The 14,813-nt window shown below is 40.8% G+C and overlaps 4 protein-coding genes across 10 annotated transcripts; 2 read left to right on the top strand and 2 right to left on the bottom strand.

The window, feature by feature from the left end:
• The first annotated feature begins 183 nt into the window (after positions 1 to 183).
• On the top strand, positions 184 to 2,243 carry Trmt6 (tRNA methyltransferase 6 non-catalytic subunit). 2 transcript variants are annotated; one of them, XM_065482590.1, is made up of 4 exons: positions 184 to 325; positions 418 to 857; positions 908 to 1,265; positions 1,753 to 2,243. In XM_065482590.1, exons 2-4 carry the CDS (start codon positions 418 to 420, stop codon positions 2,203 to 2,205), a joined length of 1,251 nt encoding a protein of 416 aa, XP_065338662.1. In that variant the 5' UTR covers positions 184 to 325; the 3' UTR covers positions 2,206 to 2,243. The 2 variants fall into 2 exon arrangements, with proteins under 2 accessions (XP_065338662.1, XP_065338661.1); XM_065482589.1 differs by having other exon boundaries at positions 192 to 329.
• Positions 2,244 to 2,248: 5 nt separating this feature from the next.
• Positions 2,249 to 3,558, bottom strand: Rpb7 (DNA-directed RNA polymerase II subunit Rpb7). Its single transcript, XM_065482591.1, has 6 exons — positions 3,399 to 3,558; positions 3,232 to 3,341; positions 2,871 to 3,030; positions 2,752 to 2,802; positions 2,627 to 2,692; positions 2,249 to 2,576 (listed from the first exon to the last, which is right to left on the bottom strand). The coding sequence occupies exons 1-6, from the start codon at positions 3,408 to 3,410 to the stop codon at positions 2,454 to 2,456; spliced, it is 522 nt and encodes a 173-aa protein (XP_065338663.1). The 5' UTR covers positions 3,411 to 3,558; the 3' UTR covers positions 2,249 to 2,453.
• Positions 3,559 to 3,869: 311 nt separating this feature from the next.
• Sec31 (secretory 31) lies at positions 3,870 to 11,250 on the top strand. 6 transcript variants are annotated; one of them, XM_065482580.1, is made up of 21 exons: positions 3,870 to 4,019; positions 4,254 to 4,464; positions 4,524 to 4,689; positions 4,743 to 4,878; positions 4,930 to 5,027; positions 5,085 to 5,330; positions 5,511 to 5,675; positions 5,730 to 5,858; positions 5,989 to 6,330; positions 6,382 to 6,414; positions 6,524 to 6,730; positions 7,329 to 7,479; positions 7,568 to 7,707; positions 7,758 to 7,925; positions 7,982 to 8,119; positions 8,607 to 8,877; positions 9,218 to 9,454; positions 9,655 to 9,764; positions 9,849 to 9,932; positions 10,386 to 10,736; positions 10,883 to 11,250. In XM_065482580.1, the coding sequence occupies exons 2-21, from the start codon at positions 4,262 to 4,264 to the stop codon at positions 11,069 to 11,071; spliced, it is 3,564 nt and encodes a 1,187-aa protein (XP_065338652.1). In that variant the 5' UTR covers positions 3,870 to 4,019; positions 4,254 to 4,261; the 3' UTR covers positions 11,072 to 11,250. The 6 variants fall into 6 exon arrangements, with proteins under 6 accessions (XP_065338652.1, XP_065338651.1, XP_065338650.1 ...); XM_065482579.1 differs by having other exon boundaries at positions 10,865 to 11,250; XM_065482578.1 differs by having other exon boundaries at positions 9,634 to 9,764.
• On the bottom strand, positions 11,236 to 14,289 carry LOC135938710 (tyrosine decarboxylase-like). The gene is made up of 5 exons (XM_065482585.1): positions 13,552 to 14,289; positions 13,055 to 13,291; positions 12,267 to 12,803; positions 11,910 to 12,075; positions 11,236 to 11,743 (listed from the first exon to the last, which is right to left on the bottom strand). Exons 1-5 carry the CDS (start codon positions 14,140 to 14,142, stop codon positions 11,472 to 11,474), a joined length of 1,803 nt encoding a protein of 600 aa, XP_065338657.1. The 5' UTR covers positions 14,143 to 14,289; the 3' UTR covers positions 11,236 to 11,471.
• Between the last annotated feature and the right edge of the window lie 524 nt (positions 14,290 to 14,813).

Below are 14,813 nucleotides of genomic sequence, written 5' to 3'. Positions count from 1 at the left end.
ACATGTGAAACACTAACATAACACTACTTATACTTATAATAAAATCTGAAGGCGCTACTTGATCGCCATTTTTTTCAGAGAAAAATTACCGCGAAATTCAAAATCTGGAATCTAATTTTGGTAACTTACGCAGTTGGTTAGATTAAGCAAAATTCCAATATGGTGAAAGGTATTCCTTTCAAATGTTTACTCGAAGAGAAACAAACAAGCTACAGTACGACACGTGTGTTTACATACAGAAGTTTGCGCCGGCTGAACTGGGCTGAACAGCATTAAGTTAACATTGATTATTACATGACTTTGTTTCTTTGTAATCACGATTTATGTATGTATGTATTTTTAGTTGCTTATACATAATTAGATAAATGATGATTAAATTTTTACATTATAATTTTCCGCTGTTTCAAACGTTTTCAGATGGAAACTAATACTATAAAGAGTGGGCAATGGGTTGCCCTGCAGAGAGAAAACTACGTCAAAGTGGTGCAGGTGACAGAAAAATCGCACATATCACTTGGCAGGGATATCGTCGAGCTAGGTAACTTGATGGGAAAGTCAGTATGGAGCACATATTCCATGGAGGCAGCCAAGAGAATCAGGGGGGAGCGTCGATTTCAACTGGTTGAATGTCCTATCTCGGAGTACGAGCAGAGTTTGGTGCAAGTCTTGGTAGACGATAGCAAAGACACAGAGGGCAAAGACAACAGGTTCATCAAAGATGATGGTCAAAGCCAGAAGCTTTCCAGAGAAGCAATCGTAGGCATGCAAGCCGAGGGTGTGTCTGCAAAAGATATTGTAGGGCAACTGGTGGAAAACAGCTCTACCTTTGAGCAAAAAACAGTTTTTGCCCAAGAAAAGTATTAGAAGTTATCTAATTAAATTGGTGTCTAATTTAACCCTTCCTTAGATATGTTTCTAAGAAGCAGAGGAAGTATAAGAAGTACGTCCTGGTACGTCCAACATCCAACAGACTTGTGACGCAGGCTCTGTGCAATTTGTCCCCGCAAGAGCAGAACCCGAAGCATATGAGCCTCCGACAGGACTCTTTGTCTCTCATTGTGTCCCTGAGCGGCGTACAGGCAACCACAACGCCCAGCACCTTCCTCCTGTTTGAGTCAGGATCACAAGGGATGGTCACTAGTGCTATGATAGAACGTCTATCGGCAACTTCTGACGCGCACCTGATTGTATTGAGCTGCGCAAGAGGCACCGACAAGACAATCGCGATTCAGGCTATGAACTACTCGCCTGAGCTCCTTTCAAAGGTTTGTATCTACTGGAATCTACCTTTTTTTTATCTTTACCCAAATTTAGTAGAAAATTATCACTAGAAACAGAAATTAAAAAATTTAACCAATTTTTCCATCAATTTAATTTTTTAACCATAGCTTTGATTGTACAGCTGGCGCCCTTAATATGGACTGTTAGATAATAATATATTTCATGTTCCTTTGCGTTATAAACATTAATTATAAGTAGGCGAGGTCCAAATTCGCGATTACGAGCATGAATTGTTTTGTATATTTATGGTTTACTTTTTAAAATAGAAATGATTTAAGAAAATCTTATTCTCACATATATTTATGATTGAAGGAATAGTTCATTAATTTGATGATGTATAACTCACAAGTTTTGGCACCAGCTTCAAGTTTAAATGAAAATTATTTCATTTTTGGGAGTTTAAAGGAATGAAAATGTGGGTCTGTTGTATCAAATTTTTATTTTAAATATTAAAAGAACAAAAAATTGCAGGTGCACTACTTGAGCCTATCTGAATTCCTCAAATCAGCTACTGAATGTGGAATTTTGCCTCTGAAGGAGAATGGTGAAAAACAAGAGGAAGGGCCCTTAGCAAAGAGAGCCAATTCCGATTATGAAGCTGAAATTTCACTAGTGATGGAGCGGCTGCGATCAGACAAGGCCGCTGCACTAATTGTGGTGGCGAAAGAGAACCCAATCAATGTGTGCACCCATTTACTACCATTAGTCGAGCTGTCAAGACCGTTCGTCATCTACTCACAGTTCAAAGAGCCACTGCAAGAGGCTTACATGAAACTGAAGGCGGACAAAAATGTCACTGCCCTTAAGCTGAAAGAGCCCTGGCTGCGAAAATATCAAATTCTTCCTGAGAGAACTCACCCAGAGGTGCTGATGAGTGGCTCTGGAGGCTTTATATTACATGGACTAACTGTTGAAAGTACATAAAATTTCAGCCGAAAATAAAATGACAACTCTATGAAATGCTTCATTGACTTTTCTTTATAATTTCATTTATTATCAAACAAGGAATATTTTGCCATCAAAATAGTAGGGTAGAGATAAATATTAGCTCCTCGAGATTGATTTACTGGTCTCATTAAAAATATAAAGCTTCAGTGTGATTTAACAGATTATTCGTTTAGGAAGAAGAGGCAAACATTTAAATGTAGTAGTGTCAACCATAATAATAACTCTCAACTGCAAACCAGTCCAAGATAATCGTCCATCAGAGTTCCAATGGCGAAAATTCCAGTTGCGTCCACTCTTGTTCCGACAATTTTCAGTCTAATCTCGTCATCTGCGTGAATGACTATGTCCTAGCGCATAAAGATATTAGAACACTTTTGATAAAGAATTAAATTGTTACTTCATCTTTGGATTTGTAGCAAGGTGGTTGAACGTTCGGACAAAATTCCATGTCTGCAGGAATTGACTAAAATGAATACAAAAGACTGATGAGTGGGAAAGGTTCAATGTGAGATGCACTCTTACGTGATGAGAAATGAAGCAAGACAGTGGTCCAATGTCAGCAAAAATTCCAACCTATAATAATTTAATAAAAGTTTTTCAGTTAATTGAAAAAAATCATCCCATAACCAACAAAAACTTACTTTGTTTACTTGTGTGACAACAGCATCAAGAACCTGACCTTTGAATGGTCTAAACACAATAGCTCGGAATTTGACAGGGTAGAGTACAAATCCTTGTCCAGGTTGAATTAGCCCTGCTCCAACGTGGTCAATCGTTGTAACGGCAATCACAAAGCCGTGCCTGGAAAATCGTTTCTTTCTTTTATCATTTTAGAACTATAAGATACAAAGAATATCTACCATATTTTTATTATAATTTTGGTTAGATTCCCTCGTTATTTTTGTTCTCTTTCGATCTATTTCTGGCAGTTTTGAACTTACTTTTTTCAATTTTTTAATGGTTACATAAAAAATTATAACTACATAATAAAATTATCCTTACTTTCCAGTGCAAGTTCCTTCGATTTCTGTGTATAGTTTTTGTCGGACAGTTTCACTCAACTGTGGGCCAAAGTATTTGGGATGCAGCAGGATTTCATGTTCTAGCGAAATCTGTAAAAACAATGAATTAAACCCAACACCAAATTAATGAAATTAATTTGACATTACGTGATAAAACATTTTGTTTTACGGAGATATTGGCCAGAAATGCGCTAACACGCCAAAGAAACAAAAATGCTTAGCGCTTAACCTATCTACTGCGTTGTTGAATGCAGCATAAACACTAAACTAACACCTTTCACAACAAGCGTCAGAAGCAAAGAGGGGAAGGCGAGAGATGAAGCTCCGTTCCATCCTGGTTCCATCTCTCAGGAACAGCTCGAGCGCCATTTAAATACTTTTTTCATGATTTAGACCTATCAACACTATTACTGTTTTGAAAACTCGCGCGTCTACATGGTTCTTGGTCGTCTCACCTATTCATGACTCATGCACCAACACAACCATGCCTTTTCTAAAGTGTAAATAAGCAAGATGAAGTTAGCCGTGAAAATAGCAACCTTAATCTTTAGCTAGCTGTCGTGTCATGTGACGAACTAAAACGGGAGTGGGAGTGGACGGGGCCGACATAAAGAGGGGGCGGGAACATAACAAGATTGTCAGGATTTTAAAGTCACCACTACCAACACCAGACGACTAGACAGACCAGTGAGCAAAGCAGCCACGTTGGAACTTGCAGTTGTTTATTTCTAGACCGCAAACTTGTAAATCGAGATCACCGTAAACAAGGTAAAATGAAACGCTAACTATTTGCCCACCAGACTGTGATTGAAAATTTGCAAATCTTGCTGCTTAAACTTTCAAAATCTGTTATCAACCTATATTTTTCGTGTTAGTTGGAACAGCTGAGTCTGACGTGTGTTGTTTCATTGGTTGACTGTCGGCTTTTTGTTTTCGACTGCAATACAAAAAATTTGTCAGAATATTATTATCATCATTTTCTTTTCCATTTCGATTTTTAAGCCGTAATCATGAGAGTGAAAGAGGTCGAGAGGACCGTGAACGTGGCGTGGTCGCCTCCTGACCAGCATCCAACCCTACTGGCTGGAGGAACGGCGGCCCAGCAACTGGATGCCACTTTCAGCACTACGTCTGCGCTGGAGTTGTTCTCTTTGAACCTGAGTGAGCCAGGCACAGACATGGAAAAAGTTGCAGGAGTACAGACAGATCAGAGGTTCTTATTTATAAATGTCAAAATAAAATTGAATTATTTAAAATGGCATGCATCAACAGGTTCCACAAGCTAGTGTGGAGCATGGACAATTTGATTGCTGGTTGTGATGGAGGTATAGTCGAAATTTACAGTCCCCAGGAAATGCTGGGCGGACAAAAAGATCTGAAGATCAAGAAGAATGGACACAGTGGTGCTGTCAAGGCTCTTGACATAAATCCATATCAAGTAAATTTCGTTCTGTGCGTGAAAAACCTCTCCTTACACTGCCCTCTTTGCAGCAAAATTTATTAGCTTCTGGTGCTGGTGACTCAGAAATTTTCATCTGGGACTTGGTACAAATGACAAGTCCAATGACCCCTGGAGCCAAGGTGACTCCACCAGACGCAGTCAGTTGGCTGTCTTGGAACAGACAAGGTTTGCTCTAAATTTTCTTCATTCCTGCTTTTTGCAAATAAATTTTCTCAGTGCAACATATTCTGGCTTCCACTTTTGCATCCAGATGCGTGGTCTGGGATCTGCGTAAAAACGAACCCATCATCAAACTAGCTGACTCAAACTCTCATGTGAGTTTAAAAACTTTAATTCAAAATTGAGTTTTGACTATCCACAATCAACTCAAGGTTCGCTGGAACGTGGTTGCTTGGCATCCAGACGTGGCCACGCAGTTATGTCTGTCCTCTGAAGACGACATGGCACCAGTGGTGCAGCTGTGGGACCTGCGATTCGCCACTTCGCCCCTCAAAACCATGCTGGGCCATACAAGGGCAGTCACTTGTATCTCTTGGTGTGAGAAGGACCCAGATCTTCTGCTCAGTTGCGGCAGGGACAACAGGATTCTCTGCTGGAATCCAAATGAGAACACTCAAGTGAGATTTATTTTTTTCTTGTTTGTAATTTTTAATAATATAGCAAAAAAGACTACAAATATTTTTAAATATCTTTCAATTTTAACAGTATTTTCAAATATATATTTTTTAATTTCTATTCTACTAGCGGGGGTCAATCACTTTTAATCAATCGAGTAAGCAAGATTAAAAACCTTTCAGGGCCATGAACTTCTCTGTGAAATTCAAACTCCGCATCAGTGGCTCTTTGACGTTTCTTGGTGCCCTAGATATCCTTCCCTCATATCCTGCTCCAGCTTTGATGGCCATGTTAGCATTTACTCCTTGACTGGTGGCCAACAAGCGCCCACTGTAACAACTAGCAAGGTTTGCCAAATTGTAAAGAACCTACACTGGTATTTTTAACAATTAGTTTTTCAGATTGCAGACTCATTTCCCGGCATGGAGAGCCTTGCGCCTGCAGTTGTGGCTCAGCCAGTCGTTCAAACCCACGTGGACCTGAGAAAACCGCCAAAGTGGTTAAGAAGGACTGCAGGATCCTCTTTTGCTGTGTGTATTTGCAAAACTTAAAAATATTTTGAAATGTGAAGGAAATGGGACGTTGTCACATGGATAAAAGTTTTCTTGATATTGTTTTTAGCGCAATTGTTACATTTATATTATTATATCATTTTTTTAGTTTGGTGGCCGTCTAGTTCAATATTCTACTGACGAGCCGAACAAAGTAATCATCAGCCAATTGGTGTCTGAGCCAGAGCTGCTCACCCGCGCCGCAAAACTGGAGCACGTACTTAGCCAGGGCATGTACTCTGAGTTCTGCTACGAGCAACTGCAGACTGCTTCGTCGCCGCAGCTAAAAACCCTGTGGCAGTACTTGGGTGCCCAGTTTGAAGCTCACCCTCAGTCGGCTACGCTCACCTTGCTAGGCTACCCCCTTGACCAAATAAACAGCAGCATCAACGCGGCTCTTGGCGATGACATCAATAAACTGACCAATGATGTCTCTCATTTGACCACTAATGTAATGCACCCAAGTTAAAGTTTTTCTAGATAGTAAAAATTTTGGTTTCAGGGTGATCTCCAGACTGAAGAATTCGACCAGAGTGTAACTATTTTCCGCTTTCTCAAATAACAACTTTTTTATGTTTATCTTGTTAATGTTTTCGAATTTTGCAATGTTTTGAGATTTGTGGCTCAAAATAAGTTAATTTCAGTTCCCCTATTCGGATCTTCCAACCGAAAAATTCTGCATCCCTAGCTCGCTTGACCCAGAAGGTCAAATTGGCCAGGCACTGTTGGTTGGAAAACTGGAAGCGGCTGTGGAGTTGTGTCTTCAACAAAACCGAATGGCCGACGCGCTGCTTCTCGCCATGACTGGCGGGGCAAAACTGCTTGCCCAAACGCAGATGCGCTACTTCAAGGTACTTCAACAAAACCATTAGATTATAGAGACAAATTGATGTTGTTATCACTTCAAAATTGAGGATTTTTTGTTTGAGTTGGAGGAATTGGTGTCAGATGATTGAGCACGACAAGTAAACCTGATTTATTTTTAACTTTATTTCACAAAATCAACAAGGGGTTTTGAAATCTGGTGTTCAAACTTCATGTCGAAATTTAGAATGTATTTGAATTATATTGTTATTGCTCTGCACAATTGCTTGAAATGAGTTTATCTTTATTGGTTTATTTTCAGAATTTACAGGATATTACTACATCAAATAATTTAAAAAGTAATTTATCATTTAATTAGAGTAATTGATTAATGTCAATTTGGATAGAGTAATTTTCAATCGATTGTTATTGACATTGATGTTCTGGGATTACTTGGGAAACGTCTGTAAGTTTCTAGTACCAATTAGTGGGGAGAATCATCACAGGGTGTTGTGTTCTCTTATTTTAATAACAATTTGACACTACCAACACCGTTTTAAAAATAGGTGAACACATGACTCAAACCAATATTACTGAATTTTTATTTAAAAAATATTAGTTTGTTAACTAACATTTAACTCGTAGCAATCGAAAGGCTGGCTTTCTCATCTGATTAACGCTGTTGTGAGCCATGACTGGAAGTCTATTATTGCCACTTGCTCGTTGTCCTCGTGGCCGCAACTTTTGGCTGGAATCCTCACCCACGCGAACGGGGAGGACTTCTATTTACTGTGTCGTAAGTGTTGCTTGTAGATTTTCTAAAGTATTACTTTACGGAGTCATGTTAAAATTTTTAATAAATCTTTTCAATTTTTTGTTTCTAGAACAACTTGGCGAAAGACTAGAGAGTGATGCAGAATACAAATCGTTTGCCCAGGTTTGTTACCTTTGCTCCGGCAATGTGGACAAACTTGTTTCTTCATGGGACACAAACTTTGCTCCAAGCAGCAATTTGCAGCTGCAGGTAAAATATTTCCCTTGTGCAAACCACCTTGCCCAATCAATCCATTCCAGGAAATGGTCCAAGGAGCTCTTTTGCTCCAAATAGCTGCGTCCCAGTCTCAGGGTAGAACGATTCCGACTACGGGAAGTCTGGCTAACTTGCTGTCCAAGTACGCCTTCCTTCTGGCCTCTCAGGGCGCCCTGACTTCAGCCCTGTCCTGTTTGGAGACTGCCCAAGATGTAAGCTTGATCCCCACTTAGACAGACCGGTGGGATAGTGATGTTTTTATTTGCAGGAGTCTGCCCTTGAGCTGAAAGACAGACTGACAACAGGTCTTGGCATGAAGAGCCAGCCCAGAGCTGTGCAGAAACAGCATCTGCAGCAGCAGCAAACATTCAGGAGGCCCAGTGGCCCGCAGATTCCTACACAGCCGGTAAGGAAATATCCAGAACTTAAACATTCGTTGAGAGAGCCTTTAATCGATTTTTTTGAAGATGCGCGTGGTTAAGATTTGCTAAGAGAGCTAGAGCAAGAAACCTTTCTATTTTTTAACTGTCTCTACCTCGCGATTTGCAAGAAAAATATGGAAATATTATGCTAATTGCTTTTAATGCAATGAGCTATCCAAAGCGTGGGACAAACATCTGAAAGTAATGCGTTTTCAAATAAATGTTCCATTTTGTTTATTAAATTTTGTTTATTAAATTTTGTTAATTAAATTAGATTTTAAAAATATACAGATTACTTCAACAAAACAAATTGGCTAATCCCAAGCCTTGTCAGCAAATCTGGCTGTTTAAATAGCCACCAGTAAAATTGAACATCAATTCATCAGCTAATCTAGTATAGCAACTGGATCAATCTTCTATCTCAACTATGAATCATTATTGCAGTTAAAATATAATATTTCCCAATTGCAGTGGCCGAGATCGCGAACTGTTAGTCAGTCAAGTGGTTACGACCAACCGGCAGTGCAGGCTTACCCTTCCAGTGGTCCAGTGTACCCGCAGACTTCGCCTGTGTATCAACCGGCACCCAGTTTGTATCAGCCCACGCCAAATGTGTACCCTCCGGCGCCCTCACCTTCTCCTTATCCGACTCCAATGCAGCCTGCAGCCACCGGGTCTCCTTCACCTGCCCCTCCTCCGCCGACAACTGGAGGCAAACCTTCAGGAATTGGCTCTGGCTTAAGTAAATAGTTTGATTTTAAACCTAATTTCCTATACAATCAAGGGAAAATAACAAGAGAGCATAATATAAACACTTTTCTAATATGACATTTAATTGCAAAATCGGCAAAATCAAAGCTTACTAATTGCTTTGCACTGCACAGACACATACCCCAATTGAGATTTTAATGATGTTAAATAACCTTTTTGTAACTAAAGATTTTTTAAGTTCCGAAACTTTTGTCCCTTGAGTTTATTGCACAAAATACCTGATATTAAGTTTTATCATTGCTAATTAGGAAGTTTGAATTAAATCTTTTTGGCATGAGTGTGATAATTTATTAATTGTCTTTTATTCGCAGGCAGGAAATATATTGCCGACCCCTCTGTGCAAAATAACAGTTCTTACGGCCAAAGCTACGGTGGTGGACAGTATGGCCAGGCGAGTTCGTACCCATCATCTCCTTACTCTGGTAGTCCTTATGGAGCAGACAACAGCTACTCCTCGTCCCAGCAGCCCAGCGTCTTCTCTCCTATGCCGAGTGCTGCCTTACCCAGTGATCAGTCATTCAACAACTCTTCCTACTCCTCATACACAGGTGAGTCTTTCACATGAAAATTTTTGTAAAATGAAACACTGATCTCTATTTTTCGCTTTTTTTACTCTTGCGACACATGATTAAACTACAAAAGTTTTTCAAAATTTGTTTTAAAATTTCACAAACATATCAAATTTGAAAAAAAATGATCTTAAAATTTGGCGGTGAGAAATTTAAAGGTGTTTATTATGGCTATGCAGAGCCGCAAGCTAGTGTGGCGCCTGCCCCGCGGCCACAGCCCAAACTGATGGAGAGCCAGCTCGCACCGCCAGGATGGAATGACCCACCACCAATCAGCAAGCCAGTGCAGGTTCGAATTCCTCCTTCATTTGCATGCCTATGATCAGAGTACTTTAAAATAGTTTGATTCCATCATGAGTATTACTTTTTGCAGAAAAAATCTGACATTAATGCCCCCGCTCCCATAACCTGTCCTTTATATGGCGTTGCTCCTGCAGAACCTGAGCCAGTCAACACGGTATGTAGTTGTTTCATTATGCTTTGTGTGGTTGGACACATCTATATGATTTTTTCACTAGATATTAGGATTCAAAGTCACTAGAAATAAAAAATGTTTTTAATAATAATTCTTAGTATATCTGGGTTTGAGGTAGTGATTTAAGTCCACATAGTTCAAATCGAGGAATACACTTGTATAATATTTTTTTTCTTGTTAAAATTTAAATGATTGGGAAATTGAAAGGAAAATGTTTAAGTCCCGTGGTGGGGATTTGTAATTTGACAACAAAGAATAATTATAATCTTAAAAAATCTGCTTTGCAGCCAATTCCAATCAGATTTTCACACATTTTGTGGTTTGGTTTCTATGACAAGTAATTTTCTCCATTATTTATGATGTTGAACCTATTATTCTTATTCCTTCTCATTAATAGCTTGAAAATAATAACTTCCAATTATTGTATTTTTCCAGGGTATGCCAGGGTTTTATCAGCCGATGATGCCTCAGAATCCGATGAGCCAAATGCCTCAGAATCAGATGAGCCAAATGCCTTACAATCAGATGAGCCAGATGCCAAACCAACAGTATAATATCATGCAGCCTGCTGCCACAGCGCCTGTATCGCCGGTGAGAAAGGCCACCATCTGCGAGCCTCCTAAGCCCAAGGCGGAAATTCCTGCTGAGCACCAAATCATCGCGACAGTGCTCACCTCGCTGAAGGATCAATGTATTAGTTTGGCACCAAATCCGCAGATACGCCGAAAGATGGAGGATGTTGGCAGGAAATTGGAAATTCTTTTTGACAGCCTTCGCGAGTACAAGGTAACAGATGTCTATTTTTCTTTAGGTTTATCCTATATCTATCTGCTCCTTGAGAGTCTTGTATTTAAATTAAAAACAGTTATTGAGCATATTTTGTAATGTATCTGTCTTTTGTTTTTCTGGCAAAGTTTCAAAAAATGTTACAGCTCTCGGAGAACTCTTTTGCCTCGTTCCACGAACTGATCAGGCACATCCAGGCTGGCGACTACCAAGGCAGCCTGCAGCTTCACACAGTAATGATTTCTGGGCCAGAATTCTCGCAGATGTCCGCCTTCATGCCCAGCATCAAGGTCCTGATCCAGACCTCTGCTCAGCTTGGCGCCCATGTGCAGTAGTGAGTTGTCACATGTTTTTCGCAGATTCACCAAATGAACTATTTTGAATGGATGGGGATTATGGTGGTTGAGTTCTTGTAATCATTGTAAAAAGGAAATTTTAAGAGATCGTTAATTATCATAAAATTGTTTATCTGTTAGGTTTTGATAATAATAAATGATAATTTTAAACCGGTAAACCTATTTTTTATTTAACTTACTGGCAAAGTACAAAATATGACGTTTAGCGATTTGATCACAACTACAAATCGTTCCCATTCCCATTTTTGATATAAAGTCGACAATCACGTCTGGGAGAAATCGATATTAAATAATGATGAGAATAATATAAATAATTCAAATAATTGAATGAATAATGAGTATCACAGAAAAGCTTTGCAGACGCGTAACAGACTCGCGTTCACTTGGATTTGATCTCCTCGTTGAGCTCCTCCTTCATCGGCGCGAAGGTGAATACGTCCTCCTTAATCTCCAAATCGTTTTCGTCCAAGATGATGACGGGCGAACAGCCGTCGTAGAGACTGCTCCTCGAATTGGACCTTTGGAACACATCGCGGGACACGCTTCGGACGAAGCTGAGACGCCTCTTGAGTAGCGACTGGCGGCGCTGTCTGTTGTTAGGGTCGCTGAGAATCTCGGCCGCCATATCGCTCACCACAGACCACGCGAAATCTATAGTTATAAAAGCAACGATGATAAAAATTGGGGTATTATTAAACGTTGAATCATTTTGCGAACCCGGAAATATATTTTATCGTTATTTTCAGTTAAAAATAATTCGCAAAAATAGAAACTTATTGAAGTCGGTTTGGTTCACTTATCAACATTGAACACTCACCAATATCATTTTCTGTGGCGTGTTCCGCGGTGACGCAGAAGCGGATGATGTATCTGTTGTTCACGAGGGAGGGGATCATGTGGAGTTGGCCTGAAATGTTGATTTTGGCCAGCAGCTCCTGGGTCAGCTTGTCTTCGCCCTTAAGACGGAAGCAAACGAGGCCCATCTGTGGATTAAGAGGATACAAAATTAGTCAAACTAATTAACTCTCTAAAATTCTATCCCTCCCTCAAATTTTTAAAACTTCAATTTTATTTTTCATAAATAAAATTAAAAAATAAGAAAATTAATCAATTCTTAGATCAATGATTTTATAAATCAACCCTTATAGTATTTGGAGATCAGACTCAAACTAACCTTGACGTCATTGGCGACCTCGAAGCGGCTGTCCTTGAGCACAAGCTGCTCGAATCGCTTTGCGAGCGTGCAGTGGTTCCTGATGTACCTCTGGAGGCCGTCAATGCCGTAGGAGCGCAGCACGAACCACAGCTTGAGCGCCCTGAAGCGGCGGCTGAGGGGCACGCCCCAGTGGCGGTAGTCGATGCTCTGGGCGCTGTAGTTGTGCTGCAGGTACAGCGGGTCCACCACCAGCGCCTGCGTCAGCTTGAACCTGTCGCGTACCCACATGGTGGAGCAGTCGAAGTTGGTCAGTAGCCACTTGTTGGGGTTGGTGTTGAACGACGACGCGTGCTCGATGCCGCGCATCAGCGGCTTGAACTCCTCGCAGATGAACGCGTTGCCCGCGTACGCGCTGTCCACGTGCATCCACACGTCCAGGTCGCTGCACACGGGTCCGATCTCGACCAGGTTGTCGAACGAGCAGCAAGAGGTCGATCCAAGGGTCGTCGACATGAAGAATGGGGTCAGGCCGCTCTCCATATCAGCATGCATGGCCTGTTTTTAAAATTTAAAAAATCCATAAATTTTAATTTTTGATTATATGTAAAATAAATTCCAAGTTAACCTGAAGGGTTATTATTGGAATAAAGACTGCTAAAAACTGGTATAAAAATTTAAAAATATGTTATCTTTTTAAATGAGCTTTTCACGTAAATTGAAATTTTAAGTTATGCAACCTGGATGTCTCGCGGGTCCCAGGGGTTGCATAACTCAGTTAATCAAGTGGTAAGAAAGGCGACACTTACATCTCTGACTGTGTTTCCGCGCAGGCTGCACTGGTTGTCCGGATCGAGGATACGCAACTTGACCATGCAGATTTTGGCCGCCTTCTCGACGCACGAGTGTGCCTCCTTGCTGCAGTAAGCGACCAAGGTGTTGAGCAACTCGCCGTCGGTGCCGTTGGGGTTGTCCTGCTTCAGCTTCAGGATGGCCTGCTCGCGGGCGGCCAGCATGCTCACAAGCACGCACTCACTGGCGCAGGTCTGCACAAGGCAAAAGTCGAGTTCACGATTAATTTAGTTTTTTTTTTTAAATTTGTTTAAAGTTGGAAAAATTGACTTGGGAAAAGGCTTTTCTTATTTACATAATTTTATTTTATATAATTATTGATTAAACTTTTAGATAATTGTCTGTATAAAAATTTGAAATTTTGGCTCATTAAAACTATTTAAAGGCATTGGGTGTAAAATATCCCGTGATTTCACTTCTTTTGATTATTAAAAAGTTTAAATTCAATTTTTACCTGAATAACACCGCCGCCCTTGCTACCCTCGGAGAAGGCGAGGAACTCCTTTGGCAGTCCGATGGCCTGTCCCAGCCAGTCGAGCACGATGGTCTCGAGCTCGGTGCAGGCGGGGCTGGCGGCCCACGAGAAGCCGATGCATCCGATGGCGTCGCTCAGCATGTCCCCGAGGATCGAAGGGAACGAGTTTCCTGAGGGAAAGTAGGCGTGGAAGCGCGGATGCTGCCAGTGGGTCACACCGGGCATGATCTTCTCCTCGACGTCGGCCATGATGTCCGACCACGACTCGGGCTTGAGCGGCGCCGTCGACGGCAGCAGCGGCCGCAGGTAGCCCGGCTCGACGGCCGGCGTCACCCTGCGCTCGCTAATACCGCCGACGTAGTCGCAGATGTAGTCGATCATCTCCTTGCCATTCTTCCTGAAGTCCTCCACGTTCATCTTGGTGTCCGTTGTGTGTTGGCCCAGTCCACCAAAGGTTGGTCTGCACTGAACTGCTGTGAAGTAATGGTGCCCACCCAAGCTTCCCGCCGCTCTTTTATAAGCCCCACCTCGCGGCTCCAGTGGAGGGAATTCCAGCGCTATTGTCGTCATGGGCACCGCGCTCTTCGCATTGTTAGCGAAATCGGCTAATTGTAACAATTTTCGCTGGGAAAATTTTGATAAAACTGGATAAGCTGATCACATGGGACTCGTCCTGTTTTTCCCTTTCCTTTCATGCAGCGCAGCTATTGATATACCAAAAACTTAAAGCATTAAGGAAAGGAAACTGTTTATTCGTGAAAAGGATTTATGGCTCTGCCTTAATATGGAAATCCATAGTGCGGTTCTGTCGGTCCAAGACCATTTGGAAGGACCAGGTTTTTAACCCAAGAATGTAATTTTATTTATTTTAAGATATGCCTGATCTTAGACTTAAATTATGGTTTAGACCTCAAATCTGCCAAGTACACAATAATAATTATGATAATTTGACTTTTTTGCAGACGACTCGAAAATGACAACATTTTGTCTTTTTAATGCTTGAAAAAATAAATCTCGAGCCTCAGTTAATATTTATTTTAAAGAAAATAATTTTTATGGAAACTACAGAAGTCCAGCCAATCTAAAAGTTGTTCCCTACTTATTCAAATATTTTTATTTCAAAACGTTACTTAACTCATAGGGGCACTACTAATCGTACAATTATAAAATATGTCTAAATGTCTGTTTTTAACATAAATTGAACAGCAGATATCCAATAAGTACTTTGCTCTTTTGAAGTG

Source organism: Cloeon dipterum, chromosome 3 (assembly GCF_949628265.1).
Source record: "Cloeon dipterum chromosome 3, ieCloDipt1.1, whole genome shotgun sequence".
Lineage (NCBI taxonomy): Eukaryota > Metazoa > Arthropoda > Insecta > Ephemeroptera > Baetidae > Cloeon > Cloeon dipterum.
The sequence above is the reverse complement of the archived record's forward strand: the minus strand, read 5'-3'. Positions and strand labels throughout refer to the sequence as shown.